This window comes from Carassius auratus, chromosome 34 (assembly GCF_003368295.1).
Source record: "Carassius auratus strain Wakin chromosome 34, ASM336829v1, whole genome shotgun sequence".
Taxonomy (NCBI): domain Eukaryota; kingdom Metazoa; phylum Chordata; class Actinopteri; order Cypriniformes; family Cyprinidae; genus Carassius; species Carassius auratus.
The window spans coordinates 8653889-8668553 of record NC_039276.1 but is presented as its reverse complement, the minus strand read 5'-3'; the positions used below and the strand labels follow the sequence as shown (position 1 = coordinate 8668553).

The window sequence follows — 14665 nt, the reverse complement described above, 5'->3', positions numbered from 1 at the left end:
GGTGGTAATTAATTACATTAAGGCTTTAATTAATGAACAGAAATCTCAGTTGGAGGCCAGAGCCCTGAAATTTTGAGTGAATGCTTTAATCAGAGGAGAGAGAGCAGTGTTTACTAATGGGGACTGAAAAAAGCACTCACTTCCCAAGCAATCTGTACCAACTCCATCCCGAATGCTTTCATATAAACCATCACGGATTAGAACAATGCTGACTTGACTCTGCTTCCAAAATAAATACAAAACAAGTACAACTAAACCCATTTATAACAGTCCTATAGGATTGTTGCTTGTCAGACTGTACAAACATTATCCTAATGACACACTGTATGATCTCAGCTGTCATTAATTTCAGACTGTACAACAGTCAAGACACATTAAAACGGACCGGCGCAAGAAACATCAGCCCATGACATGTTCTCTGAAGGTGAGCTGCATTACACACAAAAATTAAATGGCGGCCAACGGTGCGTCTCCACTGACACAAAGAAGAGCGAGTGTTTTCAGTTCATTCCTATGAAAGTTGAGCATGCGTGAGCTCAACTTCTATATAAAAGAATTAAAAGTGCTCGCTTTGCTCCGCTCCAGTGGAGACGCATCATAACAACAATAAGTCCAGCAATCATTTCGATCATGGTTTGTCTTGAAAAAGAAGACAATTAGATATTTGTTGTAGGAGAATTCACATTCCAGGACCATGTGCCAAATCTTCTGGCACGGAGGTAGAATTTGATTGCAACGGTCATTAATCAGCTGGTGGTGAACATGTCAAACTAATGACCAAAGACTTCAGATTTACTATTCACAGAAAAAGTTTCCCTTGAAATCTAATTTGCATATTTATGAGTCGATGTAGTATACCTTATAATGCTTTTTTTGTATAATTTTGTACAATGAAGAGAGCTGAACTGGACGATGACGACTCTGAACCCTCAATGAACTGACTTTAACTGAAACATTGACTGTTTGTTATTGTCTTCTTGCTTTATTGACATTATTGTAGCAGCTGTACTTAACGCTTTCACATCTTTTGGTTTAAAAATCACTATATTTAAAAAAGCAACCAAATACAAATCCATTAGTTTGTCAACTAGATTCGCTCCAGAGATAGATCCCTTGAGAAGACCTCGTCACCTCAGAGACCACAGGAACCAGACAAGTCCGCTGCACAATCTGATCTGTGTTGAGCCTGGAATAAAATCACGTAATGCTGGTTCCATCTGGCCAGAGGAGAACAGGCCACTGACCGACCCTGGTTTCTCCCAAGGTTTTTTCTCCATTTCTGTCACCGACGGAGTCAAGTGCGACACTTGACTGATTGCAACCATTTTCCTATTTAACACTGTAAAGCTGCTTTGACACAATCTGTATTGTATAAATCATTTTATAAATATAGATGACTTGACGACTATAATTTCTAGAGTCTGACAGCATCATTCACTTTCATTGTTTGAAAACAGCAGTAATCATTTTTTTTTTTACATATACATATATATATATATACAGTCAGAATGGCATGAAAAAGAAAAATGACAAAACAACTGAATGAACAATTCTTTTAATTAGAAATTGAGTTTTATTTCAAAATATACTTGCAATATGGCCATAACCTGACAAGCACATACACAAATCCACACTCAAAAACAACTCCATACAGTCAGATTCTAACGTGTCAATGTGAGAGGTGATGTCATTACAGTCTCACCACGTTTCACACAAATGAGAAAGCCATGAAGAATGCGCAGAGAAAATAAATTAGCAGGAGTGGTACTTGAGATTCAGAGCCGTGTTCAGCACCGTTTCCAACACAAAAGCAGGAGTAAGGAACACACTTCTGATAAGAAATAAAAACAGTTAAGCTAGCCTTTAATGTCTCTCACACTACTGTAAGAAACTACTCACTCATCTGTTACAGGGGTGGAGTGACTGCACCTCTGAAAATAAGCAAACAAGGGGAAGCAGAGGAAGGCAAGAAAAATCCATCAGCTTTCCCAACATTGGGGAAGATTCATCTCCGCTGTGCAGTAAAGAAGCACACGTACGTACGCAAACACACACTCACAGAGGAATAGCATATGGGAGCAGGCTCAGAGTGTGCGACTGAGCAGATGTGGATTTGATGGCGTTCGGTTGCTCAGTCTGGTGAAACCCAGAGGCTGTGTGGTGGTGTTGTATCTGTGTCAGCAAGATGAGCTGCTGCAATATGCCCCAAGTCAAATACGAACTCTAGACATATTGAGTGAAAATACACTCACATCTTAAGGCTCTTGCTCTATTCGATTACAACACTCTTATTATGAACTGCCTATCTATCTATCTATCTATCTATCTATCTATCTATCTATCTATCTATCTTGATTCCTTGTCACTGTTGCCTTTATCTTGCTTAGTTGGGGATGCTTGACTGATTGCACAGACACTATTGGACGATGGCTGAACTGGATGATAGCATCCCTGAATCATCAATGGACTAACTTTAGCTGGAAAAATTACTTATTGTTATTGTCCTTATGCATTACTGACAAACTATTCTCACGTTTATCTCAAAATTAATATATCCATCCACACTGTATATTATACTTTCATTCTACCCATTTAAAGCAATTATTTCACTCAAATATTGTTCACAAATCTGTTTAAATCTGAGTTAGCTTTTTATTGTGGCCAGCCTAAGGCACACCTGTACAATAATCATGCTTTCTAATCAACATCTTGATATGCCACACATGTGTGGTGGATGGATTACCTCGGCAAAGGAGAAGTGCTCACTAACAAAGATTTAGACAGATTTATGAACAATATTTAAAAGACATACAGTAGGCCTTGTATGTAGATTGAAAAAAAGTCTAAAAACTTTGAGTTCAGCTCATGAAAAATGGGGGCAAAAAAAACAGTGTTGCATTTATAATTTGGTTCAGTGTATTTAGACAAAAAAAAAAAAGTTTGATCTCTACTTGATGTCCAAAGTAAATTGTAGCTCCTAAAGCAAAACCAACTGATAACCTTGATAACCACACATTTCCCGGCTTAGCCTGACACCATGCACATCTCATTCACACTTCCTCCTCCTAACTAACTTACCATTGACAACCTTCCAATTTCCACCAGGCTTGCTCTCGCACAATTGACACCTGCTTTTCTCACCGTACCACCGCTCCCGCACTTTCTATGCTGTTTCGATCCATCATCACAGCAAAGCCTCCTGTGGCTCACTAACAAGCACCCTCCTGCTCTTAAAGATCACGAGTGCTCTAATTTATTTCTGCCATTGCACATCTTCCAGCACTGATATCTCAAGCAACGATCCTACCAGTTGCCTTTCTCTCCGCATCGACCGCTTTATTCCAGAGATGTCACCATCTTCCTCGGTCCAGTCTAATTCACTAACAAGTGCTTTACCCAGCCACACTCTTGCACCCTCAAGTAACCACTTCCCTCATTCCCTGTGGCCGTGTGACCCTTCACTTCTTTTCTACGATGGCAGCACAGAGTGCTAACAGGTGCCCTACCCGGCTAATTAACAGTGTGCATCCTCGAGTGGCTTTGGGACAGCTCATTTGCACACGGTGGGAACCCTTTCTAATTGTATTTTCAGCAGGCTGATTAAAACCATGCCATAAATCACTTACTGCAGCTGACTTTGAATTGAGCCATCAGGCTTGGCAATGTGTAAACAACACTAGTTTTCCACCCAGCATGGTGCCTGTCACAAGCCACTCAGGCTCTGTTGCAAAGTTTTGTAGAGCTGGCTCTTTGAGATTCTACTACATCATAGACAGCAAATATCATCTTGTTGCTCACTTTGTAGATTTAATTAAAGAGGGATCTACTGGCATTGATTCAGTTGAGGCATTTGCACTTGAGGAGATAAAGAGAAGGGAAAAGCGAAAGAGAATGGATAGGAAGGGGAAAAAAGCCTCTTACTCTTTACACAGTCTGCGTAATGAACCAGGTCTGTCCAGATCCATTGTTAATGAGAAAAAATCCCTGGTGCTAAACTTCCAGTTTGTAATGACACACACACACACACACACACACACACTGAACAAGCATATAAAGGCTGTCTTTAAAACCATGCTGTCACATCCTATGAGAATTAATTTACTGTTATTAAAATATCAGACAGATTAGCTCTGCATTTGTTCAAATCTTCTAATGTGACTTTTTTAAACTTTGCCATGACAATAAACACAGACTGCAAAAACTGGAACCACAACAATTAATCAAAATTAAGAAAAATGGAAATTTGACCCAAATTAGAAACAAATCAAGAGTTTTTGACTCACAAAGGGATTCAGGAAATTTCAAAAAGCATTCATTTGCGATTGTGCATACATTTTAATAAACCTGTTGATAAAAGTTTATATCAAAAGCAGGACCATATTTTATAGCATTTACTTAAATGTTTTATTGTAATCTTAAAAAAAAAGCTGCTTAGAAACCATGTGTTTTGTGAAAAGTGCTAAACAAATAAATTTGACTTAACTCTATTGACTCTATTGAAAAAAAACAAAATTTACTGTAGCAAATGACACCTATTTTTACAGCCAATAGCGCTGTGTACCAAACCTGCCAAGGAGCCATGTGTATCTTGAAAAAGACACCGTAGGCAAAGATTTCTAATCAATAAAACGATTTCATATCTCAAGTTTAGCATTCCCACAAATCACACAACAAATAATAGTGTGAAAACGATTACCAAAAGCTGTTAAAGTAGCACCGTAGTAAAACACTGAGAAGCCAGTGAGAATCAAAGTCACTGCCAGAAAATCACCAATCAGATAAACAACGTCAAGCTCTCTGTAACGCATTCAGAAACACATTTAACATTACAAAAAGCAGCCCAATTCCCACAGACACACGGATCTGTGGCTACATTAATCTTTAAAGCAACAAACGTCACATGATGTGACTTATCTGTGCTTTAAATAATGATCCTCCGTGTGCAGCACTGCACAGAAAGTGGCTAGCCATGAAAACTTTCATCATTTTGATGAAATGTTCTTCGGTTGTACTGTGGCAGCACAGCCAAACAGACCTTTAATCATTCATTTACTTCTCTCTGAAAATACATATCATATTTACTCCTTAAAAGCAGCTATCGATGTTGGTCTCACATGTCGCTGCCACAGTTCTTGAATTCAGGGCGACGCAAATATGTTTAGGAGGTCACTTTCCAATGTCAAACTGCATTAGCACTGAAGGCACACACAGGCCTGACTCTGGTTTTAATTACATGGAGAGTTTAGGGGCGCATAGGGATAAAATAGCCCTGATAATGTCCTCGGCATATCTCTGTTTGAAGCTAAACATATTCCATTTCACAATGACTTCAGGGAAGAATATATTTTTTATACGAAGTTGCCTATAGAGTGTGACTGAATCTGAGTCAAGCTTTTCCAACAATATGCGTCAGTCACAGCAACCCTGGCTGTATTATGCTTAGCAGTAATGGTCGATTGCATTTGCAGGTTGATATGGAAGCAGTTAAAATCCTCCCAACGGTCCTCATTATTGCCATTGTTTGGAGCCATATCAGCCCAGAACAGTGTAGCTTGGGCTCATTGTACAACTTTTCAGGAGATGTATTTTCATAACTCACACGTCCTTTTCATTAAGATCTGCTGGTCTTTCTCTCTCTTTCACTCACTCGCTGTTCCAGGAGATAGACTGGCACCTGTTAAAAAGGTTAAGCTGTGCTTTTGAGTTTCACGGGGATAATGCAAGCTGATTGCTGAACACACTTACCACAATGCCAGTCTATTGAAGAAAATGAATCCTAATAATACAGGTTCAAAGCAGACATTGTAGGCCAGGTTTATTTAATACATATATTTTTTTTTATATATATAATGTGCTTAAATATCTGCACAAAACGCTATAGAAAAAAATACAGCACACTGATTCACCATTTCTTTTGAGCTTTTTACCATTTTCCAACACCTTTTGCCTTGACTAGTTAATTTTAAATGGTCCTGCGGTTTGATAAATTACTTTTTAAAAAGCTAAAATTTTTCCATGTAGTCTCTCAAATAACATGAACTCATAAAAGCTTTGAGTTAGCATTAAAATTATTATTATAGCACTTCACATCACACCTCAGGTTATCTAAACTTCCCAAATGTATTTCAAATGTCTAACCATTTGTATCATCGTTTCTGACTTTCATTCACCATAAAAGCAGTAAAACTGTGACATTTTTAACCTTAAAACGGGTCCACTGAAGTCCATTATATCAAGGTTAATGTAGCCATTTATAATTTGTTCTTACTTTAAGTCACTCACAATCAGTGTTGCCAAGTCCACGGAATTGGGCTACTTTAACATGGTTAGGCTAGTTTTGAGAAGCAATTGGGCAGGTTTTGTTGTGAAAACCTGGCAACCCTGGTCACAATGTAACAGAAGTAGTATCAGATCTGTTCTTCTATATTGCTATGCACATCGGAGTAAAACAGATTATTGTAGAAAAAAAAACACACAATGTAGGGTGGGGACTTAGTTCAATACATCGGTTTATAATAGGATAGAGGCAGAACTGAATGCAAGCTTGAAGATGATTGTAAGAAAGGGGCGGGTTTAAGTGGACAAAATAACTGGAGACATCTGGTGAAATCTGATGTTTCAATGGAAAGCTGAATCATGAATTTTTGTTTTAAAAAAGACGAACTTAAATAAATTGTTCACAAAAAAATCAATAAGATGCATTTAGAAAATGGGTGAATGTCCTTTTCACGTCAACTTTAAAGAGCATGGAAAACAGATCACATCAACTCATCAATCAACACATTTCAAAAAACATTTTCTCCTCAGTCTTTAGTCATAAACCTGCTAATGATGCTGACTGTTGGTTGTATGAATTGGTATACCTGTAACATAGCTTAACACTCTCGTAGTAGTTAAGGATATGGATATGAGACCTAAGACTTACAGCCTTGAATGGCCTATGCTCATTTTTAATTCTCTAACTTTTTCAAGTCTCAATTTCTTTACTGTCCTGTAATCTAAATGTGGTGTATACTTGTGAAGAGGGTGTTTCCTGCCAGCACTGTGCCGCTGGGAAAAAATAAAGCAGACGGCTCTCCAGAGTCTCTTTACTCTCGTATCTGACCACTAGAACCAATTATCTCCAAGTCTGAGAACCAAGCCATTTCTTAAACGCATTGGTGGTCTTAGATTCAGACTCAATGTTACAGATGTAGAAACCATTGATAAAAGCACAACAGTGATCCATTTCTTCTACATGACCATAAAGCTAGATCATCAAATGATCACTGACTTACCAGATCAATACGGCTGCAATCTTGCTCCTGTAAAAAAAAAATGGACTGAAATACCATATTTCATTAGTTGTGTGAATGTTTAAACAGAAGAGAACTGTTTAAAAAGAGGTGCATGTTTGAGTTTATTTCAACAACTAGTGGTCTGACTCGTCCGTTTGTGTTAAATAACATTCATACAGTAAACAAAATTAATCAAAATAATGAAAAGAGCAAAAGATCCACCATGTTGTATGTTTTTAACCACCATAGTCATGCTAGAAAGTTGCATGAGATGAAAGTACAACTAATATTATTAGGTTGGAGTACGGGTAGTTATCTATAGAACAATAGAGAGAGAACACCCATTAATATTAGCATCATTTCACTAACAGTGAAATTGCACTCTATACTATGGAGCGGCATGCTGACTCTGAATACTTTTTAAATTGATTTTCATATAGAACTCCCGCGGGGGCCAATTCCATTTTCATACGAGCTTGTGGGGCACTCTATTCACTCAATTAATCGCATAATATGATCAATTTCCACACCAAGAGATGTCGCACACCAGCATGTTCTTTAAGAACAGCTTAGTGTTTTAGCCATTTTATAGCACAATCCAAGCTCTGTTTCATAGTGTAAAAACAGAAAACATGGCGGGAAAAAATGTACAGAGAAATAGCGGCATTTTTGCTTCATCTAATCCCCTGAACCACAGGAGATATAAGAGTAATACTGTAATTTTACAGGTACGCCCAGAGCTGGTGATAAACAATACCACAGAACCCTCTCATTGTCTTTAAGAGTGAATGCAAAAAAAATAGGATTCCTTTAATTACAATAACAACAGGAATATCTTGGGAATCCCCAATAGCTATTCTGTTATTGACAGTGTACAAATATCACAAGATCAATTAATTTATACCAAAATTGGGCTGCATGATAAATCGCATGCAATATTTAATACGCATCTTGTCAGTAAAGCACGGGACACACCAAGCCGAAGATCGGCCATCTGCCATAGTCGGACTGATGGCGAGCAATGGTCAGGCTAGTTTGTTTGCTGTGACCCACCCGTCGGCTCTCATTTGGCTCACACCGTGGGCAGTTTGCCCGATTCAACAGGTTGAATTGATGTTGGGGACGTCATCAAGAGTGAGAGCTCTGATGAGGGGATGTTCAGTTTAGCGAAAGAGTCAGTGCAGAGAGTTGTGAAAAAGTGATGAAAACAAGCATATGAATGAAGGCGGTAAAGACAAAAGGCTGTTTAAATGTTAAGTGATCTTTCCCATTAATTCTAATACATGAATGTTTTCATAACAACATGAGCTGGTTAAAATTATTAAAGTTATTAACCTTACTGATGTTCAAAAAGGTAAGCATTCGCTGCTTTGTTTACATTTCATATATCTGCATTTCGGTTTCTTCTTTTGTATGATGAACATATATCTGCAGATATGAACAGCTTGTTCCTCTCAGGCATGCTCAGAATGCACACTGGCTGTAGTCTGTGCAGTGTGTTCCACTGCAGCTTTTGGTCCGACTCTGCTGACGTGAGGCAACAACACCGTCGGCTTTCGTCGCCGTTAGTTCTTTGAAGTCAGCTTGGTGTGTCCCTTGACCTGCGCGCTTCCACATGGAGCAGAATTAACTACACAGAGCCATTGTTCAGGTGATGGAGATTTACCGCTGATTAAAGAACCAGGTTTACTGAAAAGATGCACATTAAATATTGGATGTGATTTATCGTGCAGACCTATTATATCTCTTTTAATTTATATTCAGGCTTTCCTTGTCCAGATGCCAAATGCACTAATTGTGTCATTGTATTCTTAATGGACAACAATAAGTGTACAAAAATGTTTAATAAAATAAAATACTTTTAAATTACTTATTTTTTATACATTACAATATGTACTACCTGTCAAAAGTTTGTGGTCTTTAATAATTTTAATGATTTGAATTTTATTGTGTTGAAAGAATTATCTCTTATACTTACAAAGGATTGATAAATTTGATCAAAAGTAAAGTAAAAATAAGAATAATTTAGAATTTCAACTGACTTTTCAATTTGAATATGTATTTTATTTGTGTGATGGCAAAGCTAAATATTTCTTAATATTATCAACATTGTTATCGTTGTGATGCTAACTATTCTGGGGGCAAGCTCATTTTTTTCAGGGTTCTTCAGTGAATAGACAGTTCAAAATAACATCTGAAACTCACAGTATGATTTGAGACATTAGTCATGAGACCCAGAGCTGTTAATATTTTGAAGCAGTGAACACTCTCACACTTACATGAGAAAAGTTAACATGAACTTGTTGACAACTCAAATTAACTATGATTCATATGGATAAGTCACTGAAAGGACCCTTCATTGACTTTGATTGTTTTTTTATTTATCTAATTATGTTTTCTATCCCTTAATAATACCCTTCACAGAAAACTATCTGCATTTTTAAGCTTTCATTAAGCTTTCATTATTTAGTAAGTTTTGAGGCCATGGTGAATTCAGGTTTTACTGTACATTTAGGCAAAAGCTGATACACACACACTTTCAATGCACTCATTTACAACCAAATCCCACAGAAATACCCTCAGAGAGGATGTTATGGCATTCTAATCAAACCACTACACACACACACACACACACACACTACGTACAATTCCAGGGTATAAGTCTATTAATGCTTCACTGTTAGCATTCATTGGGAGATTTGGAGAAATCCATTCATTATAACACTTAACACCTCGAAGGACTATGTCCACTGAGATCAGCACGGCACGCAATTTATCACCAGGAGCGTCAATGAAGCTAGACACATACACACAAACACTGCTTTAAGCCAACCTACAATAACAAAGACCTGAGAGCCAAGAGCTGGCGTACTAATGGATATCAGCACAGCAAATTGCTCTCCCTCTCAGAAGACAATCCAACAATCCTGAATACAAAAAATGCAAAAGGGAAGAGACAGTACAGCCTTTTTTGAGACTATCAGAGGTTGGGGGCCAGCTATAAAAAAAAAAAAAAATGGTCCCGTAGATTTTAGCAACAGCCCTGGAGGTGCAGCATCCAAGCGGCAGGTGTTACAGTGATGTAATTCATGAGCTAAACTACACCAAGCTAAATTACAGTTTAACTGATATCACACGCTCACTCTAACAAGCCTATATCATCAAGGGATTTCACTGAAGATAAACTGATGAACAAGCCATGGTTCACTGCAACTGTCAGTCACAAAAAAACCTGCCAAAGACAACAAGAGAGGCACTAATTAACAAAGGCTTCTCCGTGGGATGTGGTTATTCTAGAAAAGTGACATCATATTGTGACCACTTGTGAAGTACTTGGCTCATGTTAAAGCTTTTTAATATGGAGTCCTAATGCATTCTTATTTAAATTCTTAATAAATTAAATTTACATATCTGACACAATCTTGCTAAAAAAAAAAGTGCTTCAAACCTAGCAGTGGTAATCTTTTGACTGAAAAAAAGATTCATTCAGTGGCCCATTCTGCAGGTTGGTGGAGAAAAGTTCAGTATGTCTTTATGTCATGAATGAGTCATTGGATCATTCAAGGGTTTCTCACACTGACAGTGATTGGTAGTGACACAGTAACCAGAGGTTATTAATTTTCAAAGAGAGTTACAGGGGTGGCATGAGTCAGTTTATGCAAAAGAGCAGCAACAGATCTGACGACTATCGGTGGGAGCCCAGCAAGTGATCCAGCACCTGATACAGTTGGATACTGGGAAAATGGGAATGACTACCACCTATACAGTGTGTGAATCTGTGATTTAATGGAAATGTTTATTTAAAAGTTGTTCTCAAGCAAACCATGCCTCATTATGCTTGTTTCAGTCTAAATAAAAGCAACATCAGAATAACAGCCTATAGAGTTTCAATTATATATTGCCATAATTGATTTTTACAGCGTTCTTAATTCTGATAAACTGCCTCTGTCTGTCAGCAAATATTCAAATGAGATGATTCGTTCATTCATTGCATTCAAGAACATCATATCCCATTTCATTCATGAATGAGATGTTCCTTTAACAAGTCCAACCACTAGTTGCTAGACTTGCTAGTTCAAAGGATGCACTAAAGCACTATTTGATTGTTCGGTAGATTAAGGTAGGTAAGCAGTCAAGATCTTCAAATTGGATTTGAGAAAGGTTCGTTAACGAAATCACCACTTTTAACAACACACAAATTCTGCCCACAAGTGCACCTTAAAAGTAGCCTATATGGAACTAAGATTTGTAGCATTTTGGTTATATATTTAACAGTCACTTCAAATTGCATTTTTGAATTGCTATTGTTCAACTTCCTTGGTGTGTGGTGCTTTGGTATTATCAAAATTCAGCATTAAAAATAATTTTAAAATAATAATAATAATAACTTTGTAAAATCATCATTCACAACAGAATTGTTTGACACCATGTTTCACATCGACATAACTTTCCAAAGTCACAACTCGGTTTTTATCTATATTCAAATTGTTTTGAATCCGAATTTCCCTATGTGTAAACCAGTCTGGTGTAAACACTTTTCGCTTGAAAGTGTTCATTTGGACCTGCATTTCATCACCCTTAAGCCAATTACCCGACTACCTTAAAATCAGTCTATCTAAAATAATGCTAGACACTTTATGACCATTTTTGTTTTTAGTGAAAACTCTAGTAGCTTTGAAAATGTAACGTTACTTATAAAATTGTAATTTTGTAGGAGCAACGGGGAATTTACAGTAGTTTTTTTTTCGGCTGACTAGCATATCAGCTAGCCTTGCTTTGACTCAACCTGCATTGTGTAAACAAAAGGGAGGTCTCTGGAATCGGATGAAGACTAACCGTAATTTAGATCCAAGGAACGCTCTGCCATCCAACGATTTCCCACTAGATTCGTTCCATTTCTGGCACACATCGATGGTGCTTGTTTGTGGTAGTTTCTCTTTCTAAATGGGTTAATATGTAGCGCTCTACCCCCACCTGCCGTCGCGTGAGAAGTAACAGTCTCTACGATATATCAGCACATCACAAGACTTTGGCAGCTGATGTTCAAGTTCAAAGACGCACTTGAGATGCTGGATCTACATACATCCACCGATGTGTTTAGGATTGACATCTGCACAAATTCCCCGTAATGCCACCTTCATTTTGATTATTTCAAGAAAATACTCTGCTTCATGTACTATAAATGAATCACTTTTAAGTAAATCATTAATAGGCATATTAAAACAACAACAACAACAAAATAAATAAATAAATAAATAAATAAATAAAAATCTCCTGTGTTTGTGTATGCTTCATGTACTTCTTCATGCACTTATGTAGGCTATAGGCTATTATATAGCCTATATATTGGATATTATAGAAATGCATACAAAACCAGTAGCTAATTTTTATATTTCTATCACGTAAATTAGGATACACGTGTTTATGTAAATGAAAAAAAGTTGCTTTTTGTCTAAAATTACTATCAGATACAATCCATCTTAGTACACGCTAGATCTCCTCCAGAGCACCTCGAGAACCGCTTGCAAGAATTCGCATGAGACTAAGATAACAAGTGCAAACAGAGAGACTTTGCACTGTTAATAAAAGGTAAGCTTAATCTATCAAAAGGAATGTTTTCTCCAAAGGGACGTGCTCAAACTGCAAAACAGCACACAACAAATCCGCCCCACTCCTCGTACGCCCCCCTCATTCAGATAGACCCCTTCAGTGCAGTCTTGTCTTAGAGCAAGTCTATTTTCTCACACTTCTCATTTTCATGCTCACAATCACGCGCCCATACCTTGACTGCGACCGACGAGCAATCCGAGGAAACAGAGGACGGTCCGAATCATTTTGAGCAGGTCCTGATGGACAACGGCCAGTGCTCGAAGTGAGTTGAACGGACGCTGGACGCTGGACGCTGGTTCTCCCTCTCCGCGCGTGTCAGTCGCTGGCGCGCACGAGCTCGCTCACTACTCACTCGCTCCCTGTCTGCCACAGACGGGATCTGTTGAGGAGCTGCAAGCAGCTGCCTCAATGCAGTACTCCTTCAAATGCGCCGAACCAGCCCAACCTATCAGCAGCAGTGCATCGAGGCAGGTAGAAACCAATGCCCATCATCAGTTCAGTCATAGGTACTGATTCTTGAGCAGCCGCGCAGTGGGCTACTGAAGTCTGAAACCACATTAAAATCAGTAGTCCACCCCCCGCCCTTACACACACGCAGGCGTTTCAACTTGATATGAATTCTTGTTATGATTTAGGAAAATAAAACAAAGAAAAGTGTTGTTTCACGTGCGTTTCCCCCAAAAATGCACTTAAAACAATAGCACGCGTGTTTTTAGTGCTACTTAGGAGTCGCTGTCCGTTAGTCAAGTGCTGAAATTGGAATGGGTTAGTAATTGTAATAGGAATACACGCTCGTTTATTGAAATATTAACCGAATGGTACACCTCAATGTCACATTTTTAAAAATATAACACCTCTTTCATAATGAGAAAGTATGATGTGGAACTTTAAGTGATTCTACCATCAAGGAATGGTGCATTGCATTGCATTTCTCAATTTCATAATTTCTCTTATTATTATTATTATTATTATTATTATTATTATTATTTACTTATTGCATCAGTGCATATATTTACATGACATCTTGCATTGTTTGGAAATTTACCTTTATTTCACCTTGCCATAATGCGTGCTCCCTGCAGAGAAGATGAGATTCTGGAGAGAGGCTTAGTGTATGTTGAGGTCAAGCACGGCTATGGTTCTGTTTACAGTCAGCTTATAGATGTGTGTTTATCTAAGGAGATGTGGAAAGCATGCTGTCATGCAAAAAAGCTGTTGCTTCAACACAGAGAGGAAGAGAGTTATGGCAATGAGCCATTTCATACAAACATGGAAATCGTAGCATTTATATGAGCGCAAATTTTCAAAGCAAAGTTTCAAAACAATTTAATCCAAATCGATTTTTGAAGGCCCATCTAAAATATATAGTTAGTAGAGTCCAATGAAAATGTCAAGATCTACTGTAAGTACAAGCTCAGCTACAAGTCCCAGAAGATGAAACACTTAGAATTTCTTAGAATACTTAGTGAAAGACTTTAGCAAAAATAAAAGGCACTGAGTGCAAACAATCACCTTGTACTTTGATAACAAAGGCTTATTCATGGAGTTCCCAGACTGCAAGGTTTGCAGCTCAGTCTGAACTTTTGACGTGATAATGTCTGAAAAATGTCTTCAAGGTTGACGTTCTGTTCAGTAAACTGAATAGCCATGTTTTTAAGATCTAAACATTTAATGTCTCTCAAGCTAATTTGTTGGGGTCCTTGTCATTCCGTTTCATGTACGTTTCCTGATCTATTTAGAAGAATGAAAAAAAGAATATGTTAAAAAAGAAAATATTT

The 14665-nt window shown here is 37.8% G+C and overlaps 1 protein-coding gene across 3 annotated transcripts in view; it reads right to left on the bottom strand.

The window, feature by feature from the left end:
* The window catches only part of LOC113053076 (neural cell adhesion molecule 2-like), a 176812-nt gene extending 163402 nt beyond the window's left edge, over positions 1 to 13410 (bottom strand). For all 3 annotated transcript variants that reach the window (XM_026217741.1, XM_026217742.1, XM_026217743.1), the window contains exon 1: positions 13060 to 13410. In XM_026217741.1, the coding sequence (XP_026073526.1) occupies positions 13060 to 13111 (52 nt within the window). In that variant the 5' untranslated portion in view covers positions 13112 to 13410. The remainder of the gene's footprint in view (positions 1 to 13059) is intronic.
* Positions 13411 to 14665: the final 1255 nt, after the last annotated feature.